Here is a 17,936-nt window from a genome sequence, read left to right as displayed (position 1 = left end):
GATTTGAAATGTTCTGGTAACCCTGCATGAGGGTGTATATATATTCTGCATTCATGACTATCAATGAAGAACCTAGGATATAGCATCTGCAGTGGTTGTTGTCGAATTGTATAATATATAATAGAAGGGGGTACAAAGTACAGTTAGGATGCAATAAGTTAATGGTAACTCCATATTAACTAAATTGAATTATTTAATATATGGCTGGAGACATTTTCATGTACACCCACACTCACGCTCTCACGCCATCCCTTTTTGCTTTTTCAGCGCAGCTGATGCATTCCTGAACCTACAGACATTCAGTCTTCCATGAGAAACTGCTAAGCCAGAGTAATAATCAGCCACAAACAATTCATCTGTCCCAGTTTAGAATCTTAGAATGATGGAGGCTTTTCTTTCACATGCCTCTGTTAGGATGCAGGGTTTAAAAGTTATGATCTAGTCAAAGGTTTATTTTTTGCGATTTTAAAACTGTATTCGGGTAGAGAAAGACTACAAGTTATGCATTTGAGTACACAGTTATTATCAAGGCACCTTATTCATGGATATGCAAGTATCAACAGATGGCAAGATACGCATGTCAACATGTACACATTCTGAGCATAGAAACAACATTGAGGATCGATCTATCCAAAGTTCACTGTGTCACACTTACATAGGGATTCAGATTATCACTTTCCATGTCCGCTTGATCATTTGTAATGGTGTGAGCTGCAGTATTATCGGGGGTTTGGCTGTGTCTGTCGGTACGCTGTAGCTAAGAAACCAGGGGGACCCATATGTCATGTGGTCTACACGCCAGGGGCATTAGACTCCAGTATTCACTTAAGTGGGTCTGGCAGTGTGCTGCGTCCGCCAGACAAGCTTTGGAGGATGGTGCCGGGTTCTGGCCCCAGTGGATTGCCACCCTGCGCAGAGTTAGAATCAACATCATCGCGACCAGTCGTCGGCTAGCGTCGGGAACGTCTTTGACATACCCTAAGAGACAAATCAGGGGATCTAGTGCAAGGGTATCAAAGGTAATGTCACTTATAATGCGGCATGTGTCACTCCAGAAGGAAGCAATCATGGGGCACGTCTATGCAAGGTGCACAAATGATGCGTTAGGAGCGGAGCATCTTATGCAGTTAGCATCTTCAGTCAGTCCCATTCTATAGAGAGCTGCATGCGTGCGGTACAGTCTATGCAAGTATTTGAAATGTATAAGGCGTAAACAATAGTTGGGGGAAGGTTTTTGAGATTGGTTGCAGCAATATTGCCACTGTTCTGGCGTGGGCTTGTCCAGGCGAGGCGTGCCCATTCAGTGTCGACTGGGGAGGCAGCGAGAGTAAGTGCGTATATCCTAGTTACCAATTTGCGCGGAGAGGTAGCAGTGTGAATATATTCTAGTGCAGCGCTTGGCGGTGGGGGGTTAGGAAAGGAGTCATTCATGTTCTTGCAAGTAGCTCTAATCTAATAATATAGTAATATATCTAGTGGAGTTGCGTTGTCTGGGAGGGAGACGAATTGGCCGTTGGGATATAAATCTACATTAATGCTACTGCCGCAGCACGACGAGCCATGCCAATCGTCTGCGGGGGGAACGAGGGGTTATTTGCCAGTTGCATCGCCGGAACATTTAGAGTCTTAACTCCTGAGTATCTGCGAATCCCTCCCAGGCGCAGTGCACACATTCTACAGTGTTCTATTTCACCTCTTGGGGCTGTGTAAGGTAGAAATAAAGCCGTTTGCAGTGGCCACGGTGAGGCAAGGTCCGTCTCGACCGTGACATGTGGTTGGAATGGTGTGGGATGTAGCCAAAAGTGGAAAAAGTGATCTAGTCAGAGGACGATTGTAATATGAAGAGAATACATCTATGGTCTGAGTTTTAGGCCAAACCATTTCATGAGTTACAGTGCAGTGAATCTAAGGAAGCTATGTCAATTGTACAGATATTTAATGCCATAATCAAGTAACATGTTAATTAATCTTGGGAGTTAGACTAAGATAATTATATACAGGGGACAGCAATAAAGTATTTTGGATCCCTCACCCCTCCCTGCACACTTGTGTGAATATGTATGCTGTCCCATTAAGGGGAACTTTGTTCACTATTGTTTCCTCCTCTTTCTTGTGTTTAAATTTTGATCAGGCTTGTGTGCTTTTTCACAAGATAGTGGTGTATGGTGGCTATTTAAGGTCAAACCTGAAATAGTTTCACATTTGATCTGCATTTGTCCAGCACTGCACAGAAAACCCTATTTAAGGATTTTGAGTACTTGCTTTTCTGCTACCTGATTTCCATTCATCAGTCACAATCCTAGTAAGACAGCTTGCTCAGTTAAGTTTTTGGATGAAGCCTGTGCCTGTTTGGATAAAAGTCCCCTGTATAATGATGATTATGTGTAACTTGATGTAACACAGAGTGGGTGTAACCAGTTTTTAGCTTCTAGCCGGTGTTAATTCCACCTCCCATCATTATATTGTTCTTAAAGCAGCTTTCATTTTAGATGCTACTAATGTATTGATTGAGGATCTTTATTAAAAATAACAATGAAACTGGAAGTGGACAGAAGTCGAAGTATGGCAAGGAAAGTTATAATATAATGATTCAATCCGACTATTCCTGGACTACGACGATTATTCTTTTTTCCATTCTGCTCAACAAGTTGCAAGTCCCCTGAGGTGTTTTTATAACTTTAAGGAGAAAAGAGTACAGAAAATGTGCACCTATGCCACAGAGCACAGCATGACTGCTGACCCGCACCAATCTATTGAAAGACTGACAGTTGGTGGCAGGTGAGGTTCCATTGAGGATCACAGTATCCTTGGTAGAGGCTTCTACAAACCTTCACCGGGTAAAACACATTCAGTTCTCTAAAAGTCAGATCCTTCATGTATGTAATAAATTGTGGCATAAGGGTGACAAATAAGTTTGAGAGGTGTGAATAGTGTTCTCCTCAAAGGCATAGTACAAGGGACAAAGCAGGTTTCCTTGTGAATGGGAGATTCCCTTGCAGCTTACCCCCCAGAGTGCCCTGCTGCAAATTCGATAAGTTTGACAAAACCACATTCCATTCCTGATAAGCATGATTCAGGTGCAGAACAAAGTACTGGTCAAAACAATATTTTTGCTTTTGACAGATCTGCCTGCAAACCAGCCAGGCAACAAACAACTCACTGGTTGAACTCTATGGTCCATAAGAAAATGAGTTACTTACCTGTAACTGTGGTTCTCCAGCATTGGTATCTTTCATAGATTCACATGCTTGAAACAATCCCCGTCGTCAAAGTGGTACATATAAAGAAGCAAGTAATAACTTTTACATTGAAGTCAATGGAGAAAAAACATTTACTTTAATATGCCGTCCTAGTCATTAGGAATGGAGCAAAGTTCGGCCAATAAGGCGACAGCACCCTTTAGAACTCTCACCACAGTGGCTCCAAGCTCTCAGATTTTTTTAGCACAAGTGAGACATTGAGGTTATGGAATAGCTAGGGGAGCCTATACGGGGAGGAAGGTGGGTCGCATGTGAATTTATGAAAGATACCAATGCTGGAAAACCACAGTTACAGGAAAATATCTTATTTTCTTCTCCGGCATTGGATCTTTCATAGATTCACACACTTGAATCAGAATAGATAGCAGTTCTACATAGGAAAATATTCATATATGTGAAAAAAAAATAAAAAAAAAAATATATATATTTTTTTTATATATATATATATATATATCTTCAACTCCACTTTCGTTTTACAGTCTTGCAACAGATGGAGCGTGGACCACAGAATTAGCGGTGTAAGTAATTTATTGTTCCTCAGCAAAAAGTGAAATATATATATATATATATATATATTAATATATATATATACACCCATACCACCATAGATATAACCAAGACAAATTTCTATTATGTATTAAATCTATATTTAAAAAAAAAAAACATTAATAAGTTATAATGCAATCATATTGGAAGGTGGGAAGTGAAAGAGGCTCACCTTATTGAAAGAGAACCGCTTGTCCCACAGCTGCATCCATGTTATCTGCAGAATCCAGACAGTAATGCAGAGTAAAGGTGTGCCTGCTGGACCAGGTTGCAGATCTGCTGAATGGGCACACTGGCAAAAGAGCTGGAGACAGCTTTGGCAGAGTGGGCTTTTTCGGTAGTGGATAAAGGTTTGCCTGCTTGTTGGTGGCAAAACTGTATGCCCGATGACATCCATCGTGCCATAGTCTGTTTAGTAACAGGGTATCCTTTTCTGATGTTGCTATATACTACAAAGAGTTGATCTGATTTGTGAATGCTTACAGTCTTATCAGGAGCAGCCCATGCAGGTATGAGCGGCAGGGCGGTGGGGCCGGGTTGGGGGCGAGGGTTCGACAGATGACCACGAGGGAAAATTAAATAAATAATGAGCTTTCCCTCGTCTGTTGAAATCCCCCCCCCCCCCCCAAACACCCCCCCGCTCTTACATGCACGGGTCGCTGCTGAGTCTTATTTAAATAGAACTGGATACATCTTTTCAGATACAGGGAATGTAAGATCTTTCAGCTGGTGTTTGCGGATTTGGGAAAAAACGTTTTTTATAAATTACTGGCTCATTAAGATTAAAGTCCAACGGGACTTTAGGGATAAATTATGGATTACCATGAAGGATTAAGCACTCCTCTGAATTGAAGGAAAGGTTGTTTTGTTTAATAGTGAAAGCTTGTATATCGCTTACTCATCTGGCTGATGTAAGCGCTAGGAGAAGAGATGTCTTCCACAAGATGTATTTTAGCTGAGCCCTATAAATGGGCTCGAACGTATTTTTCATCAGTTGCGCTAGCACAATGTTGAGATGCTGTGGCAGTAGCTTTATTGAGGGAAACATCCTAAATGATCCTTTAAGAAACTGTTTTATGATTCTTGAGGAGCAGAGTGACGGTGCACGATTATTACGTCGAAATCTGTATATTGAGGCGAGGTGGACCTTTACAGAAGAATGAGAGAGATCGGATCTTGGTAAATGAAGGAGATATGGAAGTATTTGTTCTGGTGGTGACACACAGAATGCACCTCAGAGTTTGAACACCTATGGCAAAATCTTTTCCATTTGAGTTTGTATGTTTTGGTTGTGGACTGTGCTCTTGCATTAGTGAGGACTTCCTGGCAATCAGAAGAGATGGCTAAACCGGCAAACTCCTAGTGTTCAGGACCTAAGCAGATAATCAAGAGATGTAGGATCTGGATGATGGACCTGGCCCGATTCATCGTCAAAAGGGTCAGTATTGGTTGTAACTGGATGGGTTCGCACTCTGAGGGAAGGAGGAGTTACGTAAACCAGAACTGGTGGGTCCACCCGGGTGCTATAAGCAGGATCCGACAAGGTTTCTTCTTCATTTTCTCGATTACCCTTGGGATTAAAGGAATCGGAGTAAAAGCGTAGGCATATATCTTTGACCATTCACAAAAACGCATTCCCCATGATCCCTGTTGGGGTTGCCAACTGGTGAAGTAGTGGGATTTGCGGTTCTTGTTGGTCGCAAATAGATCCAAATTTGGTTTGCCCCACAGATGAGAGAGATGGTCAAAAGTTGGTTGGTGCAGTTCCCATTCGTAGTTGATGGAACTTGTCCTGCTCAGGATATCTGAAAGAACATTGGATACACCTGGAACATGTTCTGGTGTCAGGTTTATATTGTGTTGAACGGCCTATTTCCATATTTGCCTTAGCTTGCAGAGACAGTGCAGTCAATCTTGTTCAGCCTCGTTTGTTTAGATAGTACTTTTTGTATTGTTGGTTCGAATAAACACCAATGCCCCTGAAATCTTTGAAAGAAAAGACTTTAGAGCCAGGTAAATAGCCTTGAGTTCCAATAGGTTGATATGTAGAGACTGTTATTGGGTGTTCCATATGCCCTTGACTGTCAAGCCATGTAGATGAGCTATACAACCCTTGAGCGAGGAGTCTGTTGTAATTACATATGGCGGTAAGTCAATCAGGAATGAGCGGCCTCTGGATATATTTGGGACTTGTGTCGACCATTGAAGAGCATCCCTCATTCGTGGTGTGATTCGAGCGATATCCTCGAAGGAGCTGGAGATCTTTATGGCAGTTGAGGGTATTAGATGAGACTTTTGAAGGTTGTTTGACAACCCTAGAGAATGGAATATAGACAGGCACGTTTGTACATGGTTATTTGCCCTTGATGATGAGGTTGCTTTTATAAGGTAGTCGTCTAGATATTGGAATGTTTGAACTCCTGCTTATCGTAGATGAGCAACAACTGGGGCTAAGACTGTTGTAAATACTCGAGGTGCTGAGCGAAGGCCGAAAGGCAAGACTCACACCTGATAATCCGCGCCAACCACCCTGAAGCACAAACATTTCTTGTGTTTAAGATGGATGGGGATGTGAAAATAGGTATCCTGAATATCCAAGGTTATCATGTGATCTCCTTGATTCAAGAGTTGTAGCACTTCCTGAAGAGATAACATATGAAATATCCTTTCTTTAGGAACTTGTTGAGGTGGCGAAGATACAGGATAGGGCGCCCTTCTCCTAATTTCTTCCCAAACCTGTACCTCTTTGCGTTCCTGCTACCACTTCGATCGCTCCTTTGTGCAGCATGATTTTTATCTGTGACAGCAGCTCTGTTAGATGGGAAGAAGGACCTAGAGGTGGAAAATTTGGAGGAATCTTTTGAAATTCCAATGTGTGTCTGTTGGAAACTATATTGAGGACCTGTCTGTCCGTTGTTATCTTGAACCATTCGGGGAGGAAACAGGACATTTTTCCACCAACCTCTAGAGTGCGAGTTGTGGCTGGCACTAAGGATACGTCACTGCTTCTTAGAGGTGTCTCTACCTCTAAAGGATGTCTTTCCTTAATGGTGTTTGTAGGAGGCGGACGTTGGCTGCTTGTATTGTTGTTGATGTTGCTGTCCAGTGGAGTATCGGGATTGTAACTGATAAGGCTGAAATGGTCTGTACTGGGTATAAACTCCTTGAAAAAGAGAAGTGTCCCGGTGTCGAGCTTCACAAAAGGGTTGTTTCTTAAATTGCAGGGTGCCTAACAATCTTGCCGTGCCGGTATCTTTTTTCATCACCTGTAAAGCTTCGTCAATGTGCCGACCAAACAGGGATTCGCCATCATAAGGCATATCAATGATTTCAGTTTGCACTTCCTGGTGAAAAGTAGTCACCCCCAGCCATCCTTGTATTCTTAACACTGCCGCCCCAGCTAATTGGCGGAAACCTGTAGACGACACGTCTACTGCACAATTATCTCCGCTGAGATCTTCTACGCCTCTTGAAGGATCTTCCTTGCTTCTGCTTTTGACTCTTCAGGCAAAAGATCAATAAATGATGACATTTCTGACCACATTTGGTGGTCATATCTACCTAAGATTGCGAGTGAATTTGCTGCTCTGTGGTCGCTGCTATAGTGGAGAATTTTTTACCAATAGTGTCAAGTCGACTTCTATCCCTAACCGGCAGAGCAGACAGTGGAGAAGCCGGATTTCTGGCACAACGCTGCGCTGCCTGAGAAATTACCAAATACGGTTTTGGCTGACCGATGAGGCCGGCAGGAGAATTTTTGGGCGCTTTGTATTTCATTTCCAGCTTAGTTAAAACAGCTGGAATGGAGGCCGGTGGTCGCATTACCTTCTGGTCTTCCTCCCATATGAACTCTACTATGGGAATTGAGTGTACTTGTCTTTTTGTCTGTTCTTTACGATCATAAAAAAACAATCAGACTGTTTAGTGACCATGGGGAATTGAAATCTCCTCGCTGCTCTTTCCATTAGAGTATAAAACTCCTCTATATATTCTGGTGGTGAGTATATCGGAGGTGGAGTTGACGGAGATGGTGTTTGGATCTGGTAGTCATCCCATTCTTTGAGAAGGGACACTTCCTCAAGTTCTCCTTCCTCTTGTTCATTGTCCGTTGTTTGATGCTCTTCTACATGTGGCTGAGGAGTTGTTGGAGGTGAAGTTATTGGGACCGTTGATTTAGGCAACCTTGCAATCAGAGACGATCTAGAGATCAGAGTTTGGGGAACTGAAGCCACTGGTTCTAATGGTGGGAATCTGCAGTAGTAATCTTCCACCATATGTTGTAAATTTGAAACAAGCGAAGCAGGCCTGTGGATAACCAGTTCCTTCCGTCTATATGTCTGGTTAGGATCTTGATGGAAATAGTAATAATAATAATAATAATAATGTTCATCATTATTCTACTAGGATTTAATATGAAAGTCAGAAAGACTGTGTGCCACACCAAAAATCTGATTTTCATCCTCCCCTTCATCATAATCAAAAATGTCTTCCGGAGGGCTAGGGGGTACCTTACTAGGAGAGGTATGCACTGGCAATATTATTTCCTGTGAAGATCTTGTCTTAGATAGAGCTACTGCAGAGGTAAACATATTTTCTCTGGATTTTTGTTAAGTCCATCGACATAAGCGTGAATGGATGCGTAGTCGAAAGTATCATTGACAAAGCAACCGTTGACGGGGCACCCGACAAAGCTTCTGTCAACGTCCTGGGCGTCGTCGATGACCGTCATTGCAAGCCTGCTGTCGATGACATTGGGTCGGTCAATGGAGCCATCGCTGATGAAGCCACCATCGATGAAGCGACAGACGATGAGGAAGTGTGTTTAAGGGACGTCAACCACTGCAGCGGCAATGGGGAAACTGTCATAGTAGTAGTAGTAGTGACGGCGGAGACTTTCGTCGACAAGGGCATCAACAACGATTTCACCGATGGAGAATCCATCTTTAGCTTCTGAGTTGATAAAATCGTCTCTGGAAGTGATTTTAAGCCGTTTTTACCTTAGTTGTGGCAGCAGAAGGCATAGAGGGCATAGAATGTCTCTTATGAGCAGAAGGCTTCTTTTTAGAGGTAGAAGGTTGGACATCCGCCTTAGATGAATGGTGCTGCTTTTTAACCACCTAAGAGGCCTTTGGAGATCCACCTCACTTGCTCTCTTTTTTGACACAACAATTTTGAGAGAGGCATCACTGTTGTCAGATAGAGGGTTCTCCCTGGCTTTGAACTTCTGCAACCACAGAAGAAGTCCGCTCCCTCTATCTCTCAAAGTCTTCTGAGAGAAAGCTCCAAAGATTTTACAATCTCTCACCTGGTGATCAGGGTGAAGACTGTAAATGCACTTCTTATGAGGATCGTCCGAAAGTAGTCTCAGCTTCCAAGAATCACAGTATCTAAAAATAGATATTTTACTTGTAGACATGTTGACATGTAGAAATCACGCTGTTTTTGAAGAAAACCTTTCTGACAAGTAGGCCAGAAAAAGAACACTGAGCAGAGCTCAGGGAGACTCCCTTCACACGACGTGTTGTAGAAAACCTGAGAGCCTGGAGCCTCTGTGGTGAGGGTTCTAAAGGGTGCTGTTGCCTGACTGGCTTAACTTTGGGCCATTCCTAATGACTAGGACGAGCTATTGAAGTACATGTTTTTTTTCCATTGACTTCAATGTTAAAGTTATTACTTACTGCTTTATATGTAGCGTGGGACTACCACTTCGACGACGGGGAATAATCCAGCATGTGAATCTATGAAAGATCCAGTGCTGGAGAACTCCTGACATCTAAGTCTTGTGCCCATCTATATTATACCCCATTTGTTCTAATTTGGCATCTAGTCTGCAAACTGCACAGACCTCATACTGATTTACGCTACCCACCTTGAACATGACACACCCTTTAACTGGCCCTATTTTCCTGGCAGAGTCATCTGAAATGGATAAGAATTTAAGCTTTAGGGTCAGTTTAATGTATTTGTATATGGTGATGCAGTAAACCTTCTCCAGAAGTCCAAAGGGGTAAGTGCAGAAACAGGACTCTTGAAGTTACTCTTACCCCTCCTAAAACTGGAACAAGACAAGGAATCGGAAAACCTTGCTGCTCTGACCTACAGTGGAGGATATGAAGATATATTACATGATGCAGAAAAGAGAAGACCATTCACTAGAAGAACAAGAGCAAAGTCCAGCAGACTAAGCCTCCCTAGAGGATACCTTGAGGAAGTGAGATGCCAAGAAAATAAAAATCCCTTTCAACCCATATGGCTACTATAATGTGAATATTTTTTTTGCAAGAGGATGGAGGACCCACAGAAGACATTCTAGGACTGTGAGGGTGGTAAGACTGCATTGCCTTACCTGCTTTTTGAGCATCCTTGAAAGTGTAGAAGCTCATCACACTCCTTTTTGAACCCCCCACATGGCGATTTTGTCTCTTTAACCCTAGGACTTAAGAAAGACTCAGCAGGCTGAGGTCAGTCACTTTCAACCTGTAACTCTTTCAGCCATCGCTCTAGTGCTTACAGTTCCCGAGCCCTCCCATATCCAGCTTGGGCCATCCTAACCTTTAAAACAGAGTACCCATTTCAATAAGTCCATTTCAATAAGTGCTTCCCCGCCTTGGGTTTAGTCTCCCTGTCTGACAAGTTCACAATCCACCAAAGGAAGGACCTCCACACTTAATTTTATTTTCCATTCCCATTCCACCAATTCTCATCATCATCTTTACTTACCCTTATCATAACAATGTGGGATTCAATGAGGATCTCCAGGAAAGTAGGTTTCAAAACAGCAAGGCTGATGTTGGGCACTACAGAGGGAGAAGCAGATGACAGCACTGAAAAAGTACACTACAAGTTGAAATTCTGAAATGAGCTTAAAGTCTCATCATGGCTGATCAAATAAGCTAGCCACTTGATGAGAGACCCAAGTCAACCAAATCTCTGTTCAAATTGATTTTTTTTCTTTTGATTCTCTTATCACTATTCTTCTTTCTTCCACGGATCGTAATAGATTTACATTTTCAGAACTTTTTTTCAGTTGACACAGTACCTTTATTTTAGGATACATTCACACCGTGCTCTGAAGGATTCCCCCCGCTCAGCGCCTTGAGACCCTCACGGGTGAGTATTGCGCTTATAATTCCCCTGATTGATTGAAGTCGGTCTTCTGTTTGAAAAAATCATCGGTACTGTGGGTGCAGTTAATATTCAAAGCTTTTAATCCCTAAAAGAAAGTTCCTTACCTCTTACAACAGCTAATTGCTTTTGCATATGTATCTTTGATAGTTTCACATGCTTTCCTGTCAATATGTTGAGAATTCAGATTCCTAATCAGTGGACCTGGAATTTTCATAGGATGTGAGCCAATGAAAGGTACAATGCAGGATAAAGTTAGTGCTCAAAACAGATCTACTTTCATGTCCTCCCAAATAATCATAAGTAGCTGAATCACAGCTTGACACATTCTAACCTATTCCAAGGGTTCAAACACAGACCGGCAGCACTCTCAATGCAGCTGCTCTAAAAGGCAGGAGCACGGCACTGAAGCTTCGCAGCTTGCATTGCTGTGATATAGGCGATGCACTGGGTTGCAAAACACAAGGAAGCTTACTGTGATTTATTTAAACCTTTAATTTAGTCCAGTATTGTATTAAATATTATACTGGAGACCATGAAATGTTTGCTAGGTCCTCTGAAATATCAGCACATGCTGCGGGACTTACATTTTGGATTCACATGATCCTCTACGTTCCACAGAGTGTTAGGAGTCTCCTTAGGGTATGGACTGCAGGTCACTTCACCCTGTTCCCAGCCCCTGCAAAGAAGCAATATTCAAGCATCAATATGTCAAGCAAGAAACCAATGTGGAGATTTCCAAATGTAACTGTTTATAGTTTGCAATATCGATAGAGAACTTCATTACATTTCATAACGCAGATTTAAATTTTCTTTGTTAACATTAACAATGATAGTTTTCAACTCTGTTTAACAGAGGAAAGTACCGCCTGATGAGGAAACCTGGGCTCTATGGATCCTGTCCCTGTCCCTGTCTCTGTCCCCTGTCCCCTGTCCCCTGTCCCCTGTCCCCTGTCCCTGTCCCTCTCTCTCTCTCTCTCTCTCTCTCTCTCTCTCACAGACACACACATTGACTCGTTGTCTGCAGTCTTCCCATTTGGCCTTTCATTTCAAATGTCTCTCTGAAAATAACTTTTTCCCATCCTTTCATTTTTTTCGTTTGCTCCCTATCAAAGTTCTGCCACATATAAAGATCAGAACTAACAAGTCGGAGTTTGAAAAGTATCAATGGAAAATGTTAAACTCTTCCTGAGCCCTAATCCTTCACTTTGAGAGTGGTGTTGAGAGGAGGAAGTGCCAAGAAATAACATACAACAATCCACAGTTGGGTGACCACCTCACTCCAGGCCATTACAAACACTTTCTCCAGTTCTGAACTTTGGACCTAGAAATCAGTGATTTCAGGTGTGTTATGTTAATTAGTTCAATGGGAAATAAAAAAACAATAGAACACCCAGAACACAGAGGCTATGTAAAAAAGGCTACCACTTGAAACTGTGTCAATAGTGACCCAGAGGGAGGTGGTCACCCTAATGCATAGACCCATCCATAGTGAATCAGAGTGATGATGCCACATTCTTAAGAGGACTGCCCACAAAAAGCGTACACATTGTATACACCAGCAGCCAATGTAGACAAATGCTTAACGTTCAGAGCAAACATGGCTGGCACCATAAAAAAACAATCAGAAATTATTCTATCAGCCAACATTTGAAGCTTATAGAGGCTAAATGCTTCTGATCTGTTTCTCAACTCCAATCTCTTGCACCAAACAGAAAGGACCCTAAGAAGCAAAAACAAAAAAAACAAAAATGCACAGAAACCTCACTCAACTCTAACCAAATAAAAGGCCTTAACACATCCTACAGCACATTGTAACCTAACAGCAAGCAGTCAAGATCACACCATTTATAAAGTACACTGCCATGGACCAGAGATTCACAGTGCCATGGACACTCAGTCCTTGACAGCAAATTCACACACAGTGCGGAGTGAACCCAATAATAAATTGGCATAGAGGAGCTAGGAAGTCTAGCAAGGTCTCAGGTAAACACAACTATACACTACATATAAAAACAAAGATTACGGGCAAACACCACGACAATTAGGAAATAAAATACAACATTATGGTTACATTAATACGAAAGGCAACCACCACACAAAGCAGCAACATACTTAAGACCTTTTCCCAAAACCAGACTACATACATTCAGAGCTAAAACCTTCCCTGTCCCAAACACAATGGATTTAATATCATAAATCAAACATTTTTAACCCCTTGAGTGCTACAGTCGAGATGGTACTCAGCACCATTGGGACTAGTTACCTTGAGGACGAGACCATCTCGTCCATAGCACTCAAGTGGCTAACATATCTTTGGTATTTACAGCTTTTCAAGGCATGAATATGCAATTATTGAGAACACATCTATTGGTGCGTGATTCCATTAAGAATACAGGTTCACACTCTGCTAAGTGAATAAGGTAGCCAGTGTCAAGTGTAAATTCTTCCACTTCCTCAACCTTTAATTTAGTGCAGTGTTAGGAAAACGCCAATTGGGTTAACAAAGGGCAACACACAAAAAGCTCTTTAAAAAGCTGCAAGTGCAGAGCAAAGCAGCATTGGCTATCCTCAACTGGAGGATTCACATTGCACTTGCAAAATAAAACATTTGGTTTCATGATGAATCTAGGAATAAATATGAAATTGTGTATGCCATGTAAAACCATAGATCAAAGTACATAAATGCATAAGCTACATTCAATGGTTAGTTCCCAAATACACAACACTGAAAAATCTCAATCAACATGCAGACCATCACATAGATAATTCAACAAAAAAGTTGAGAGCAAGACCGATAGATGTAGACAGGCACAAACTCTTAATTATCGTCAATCCATTCACAAGAGCGTACCCTTAACAGCTACAATTCAGAGATTTCTCAAAACAACTTAACAAGGTCTGACACTGTAAGTACATCAACCAAGTAGAGTTGATATCCAAAGTCTAACTGCGTGAGGTCGACAATGCCCTGCCTGGAACCAGCACCCTCTCCACAGACTTCATAGATTTAAAGCACAATCTTTGCATCTGCCAAAATCTTTACTACCTATATTAAAGATACACCTCGTTCATACTAGCACTACTTGAGAGTATATATGAACTAAAAGAAGTTGGAACGTTTATGCATACTGTGCATTAAACTCTATAAAGTGGCTGCACAGTGACACAAAGATGGTAACATTGTTTCAAATAAATATAAACACATGCCCTATTCACAAGTCTTACACATTAGCATTACCTTCCTGTGAAAGTGTAGATGTGAAGAGAAAACTACTGGGACCATATCGTCTAGTTTCTGCTCTAGATAACTCAAGGCATACATTTGAAAAGCAGATCCCAGTTTTGCCTACAAAAAGTGAATGAAAGGTAGCAAAAGGAGATATGCTCTAAAGATCACTTCACCATTTTGGCAGTGGCTTCCCAGTGGAGCCCAGCAAACAACCAGTAGCCAGGTGGGTGAGGCGGATTTTGCTGCGTAGGACTTTGATGCGGCTTCCCTCCTTTGAGCCAACCGCGTCAATCCTCCAGAAATCATTTGAGTCACCTGTTCCATTCTGCGAATTAAAAACAAATGCTAGAGGTTATAACCTAAAAGTTGCAGGAGATTGAGTGATACCATTGACAGCTGGCAAACAACAGAAGCATGCATTTTCTTTTTTATTCTTGTTCATCTCCCTAAACATGCATTATAACTCAAAAGGGTGCTGGAATATAACAAAAAAGTTACTACTGGAACAAAACAATGTCTGTATGATTTGCGAGACAGACAGGACAGAATCAGTAAACATTCCATTGATGGATGTCAACTGTTCTCTACCTCTGTACCTTCCTCTTAACATTGAGAGCAGATAAGAGCATACAACCCAGAAAGCATGTTTGGCAATGACAGCTCTACTTCTGAATAGAACGTAAAAAACTTTACTGTGTTTCTATCTTTACTATTCCCTTTGATGGCCAAAACCATGGTACTGCTTTAAACATTCAATCGAATGTGACAAATAAGCTAATTCCCTTCCATGCCCTCATTATTAACATGGATTTTCAAAGCCCAAAACAGCATTAGGACAGCGCAGGCATTAAACAAAGAACCTCTAATGTAACATAACGTTTAACCTTTGACTATCAGGACGCAGTGTCTGTGTGAATGTGTCTGTGCCCCCACTTCACCGAGCCCTTGTTACCTGCTCATCTCTTAAGTGACCAGAGAATGTGCGGTCCTAGTTATCAGTGCTGGTCTCTTACCATGCCATAAGCTGTGACTTGGAGGTGCTTCCTTGTCAGTGGTGCTTCACGTTTGTGACTGTGCAGATTCTGCGTTGTCCTGGGAATAAAAGCAACACACATAAGTCCTAGAGGTGTTTAGAGTTGGTTGTCAGATAAAACAGCCCTCTAAAAACACCAGGAATGCTGATGAATGGTCTGTCCTTAAACTATGGAATTATGAGCCAAAACCCAAGTCCCAAAACCTAGTATTCAGTCTGCTCCTACCCATTAAAACTGTAATCTTCAATGAAGTCACAAGCTTGCCAGAATGTTCTGTTTTTTTCAGAGTTCCCAGAATTCTTTTTAAAAGAAAAAATATATACTTATGAATACTGTTAGGCTGTCAACTTGTTTGGACCTTGTTTTAGAACAGCCAATTACCCGGATGGCAAAAAAGCTTTTCTACTTGAATAGGATGACTAGACATAGCATTCATGAAAAATAATGGGGTGACCCTGTGTCCCTCAGAACCTGGGTATTTGTATTATATGGCTACAATGGTTCTGTGGGGGAAATACAATTGCTTTGGGATGTTCACACTATAAATACATTACATCTAACATGTATCCATGATTCAGGAAGAGAAAAGAACAACACCCAAGCGAAATTTTCAATCAATATTTTAAGAAGTAACAAATAAATTGGGCTACAATGGTACAATTGAAAGAATTGTACCAAAAATTGCACTTTCCCAACTATTCCTTTATTTGTTATACTAAGTGTACTAAGTGTATTGTCTGTATTTACTTCTACATGTCACCCCTCTTTCACAATTCTTTCAATTGTACCATTGTAGCCCAATTTATTTGTTACTTCTTAAAATATTGATTGAAACTTTCGCTTGGGTGTTCTTTTCTCTTCCTAAATCATGGATACATGTTACATTGTAATGTATTTATATTGTGAACATCCCAAAGCAATTGTATTTCCCCGACAGAACCATTGTAGCCATATAATACAAATACCCAGGTTCTGACGGACACAGGGTCACCCCATTATTTTTCATAATTGTACCAGTGCAGGTTCTTATCTGCGAGGGTTGTTCTAGAGATTTGTTTCATTGCACCCTGTTCAAAATTGTCATAATATGTCAGACAGGGATACGCTTACATACAGTGAAGATTATATAGCGAAACTAATCCAAGAACAGAGTGAGCTCAATCCTTTGGGATTAGGAACTGGGCCACTTGACATAACACTTAATGAAAAAATCTCCAAATTAGAGAGGTTGGAGAAAAAACTAATACGTACTCGCTTACATGGTCATCTTCTAACCAAGTATTTACAGGCAAACATTATTCCAAAAGGGTTAAGTCAGAAATGAACCTGCAATCTTCATAGAAATTCCCAAATTTCGAGAGGGCTTCTCATTCGTTGCGAACAACTGCTCCCGACACTGGATGGTGTTAGGTGTTGAGACGGCTCTTGAATATGCCAAAAAACTTACACAGGAAATCGCAGAACTAAAAAGAGAGATTTTGGAAGATAGAACGATCACAAACGCTAAAGAAGCCTTGGAACGCGCTGAAAAAACCTTGATAGAATTCAACACCATCACTCTGAACAAAAAACTTGAAAAACTTAGCAAAGACATTAGAGCATATGATAAAAAATTGACTTATCCATACTTGAGTGAGGACCACTACGAGCAGGATTCACAAGGCTTCTACACCACTCGTGGAAGACAAGGATATCGCAGATACGCAAATCTATCCAATTCATCATTTGGCAGTGGATCGGATAGTGGAAGTGAAAGACCAAACACAAGTACAAATAGTAGACCCTATCAACAAGAAACACGTTTTCAAGATCAACAGAGACAACGCTTCCACGACCCACAAAGCAGTGCTTTTTTAGGAGAGCACACATGGATGAACAGGGACACCAACTGGGAGAGACCGTCAAGATGGAACCGAGGACAAAACAGACCACGCGGGAACACAAGAGTAAGATTCCAGAGGAACGACAATCATGGAGAGATCAACACCAGACGACAGACCTATAAGTGGTGATAGAAGAAGAAAACAACGTGGAACAGGAAATAACACCCAATGAAGATGAGATGCCACATAAGTCACCAGTAACCGTTGTAAATAATCACAATCTTGATATCCTTGAATGTAACGGTATTGCAATCACCACCGAAGCTGCACAAGAGTCCGTACCTACATCGATCGATATGAATACCTTAGTCATCACCACACCAGATGAACACGTCGTGAACATCCTCACTCCACCAGATGAACACACAATGAACTACGTCATTGAAGGACAAGAAGACTCCACATTAGATATAAGTGTGGATGAGACCGAACTGCAGGACATGCAACAGATTGAAGAAGAGGATGACGCCAATTTTGAATATCTTGGATATTCCATTGATGATCAGGAAGACTTCCCTATGCCAGGAAATATTAACACAACAGAAGTGACATCTGAAATAACCGGACACGGATCATCAACTAAATCAAGCGATCCCATAATCAACATCTCAAACCATATATTGACACAAAGCGAATACAACATACTTTGCAAAGGTTTATCATTCATTCCAACCACCGCTCCAAACAATTTTAATATCAAGCTTGAACTCCAGCAATTCTTCAGAAAAATACGCTTAAAATACTACTTCAGGAATAATGAAAATTGGACCAGACATACATCAGCTACGGAGTTCAGGTCAGCTTCGACATTCCTGCCCGCCACGTATCAAATGAGTAAAAAGATCCTTGCATATGA

At 41.5% G+C, this 17,936-nt stretch overlaps 1 protein-coding gene across 2 annotated transcripts in view; it reads right to left on the bottom strand.

Moving 5' to 3' along the window:
• The window catches only part of POMT2 (protein O-mannosyltransferase 2), a 408,616-nt gene that overhangs the window by 129,595 nt on the left and 261,085 nt on the right, over positions 1–17,936 (bottom strand). For both annotated transcript variants that reach the window (XM_085626671.1, XM_085626672.1), the window contains 4 exons: positions 15,177–15,255; positions 14,337–14,488; positions 11,519–11,610; positions 10,527–10,603 (listed from right to left, as the gene is read on the bottom strand). In XM_085626671.1, coding sequence (XP_085482797.1) covers positions 10,527–10,603; positions 11,519–11,610; positions 14,337–14,488; positions 15,177–15,255 — 400 coding nt within the window. The remainder of the gene's footprint in view (positions 1–10,526; positions 10,604–11,518; positions 11,611–14,336; positions 14,489–15,176; positions 15,256–17,936) is intronic.

Source organism: Triturus cristatus, chromosome 9 (assembly GCF_964204655.1).
Source record: "Triturus cristatus chromosome 9, aTriCri1.1, whole genome shotgun sequence".
Lineage (NCBI taxonomy): Eukaryota > Metazoa > Chordata > Amphibia > Caudata > Salamandridae > Triturus > Triturus cristatus.
Note: the sequence above shows the minus strand (reverse complement) of the source record. Positions and strands in the feature narration are given on the sequence as shown.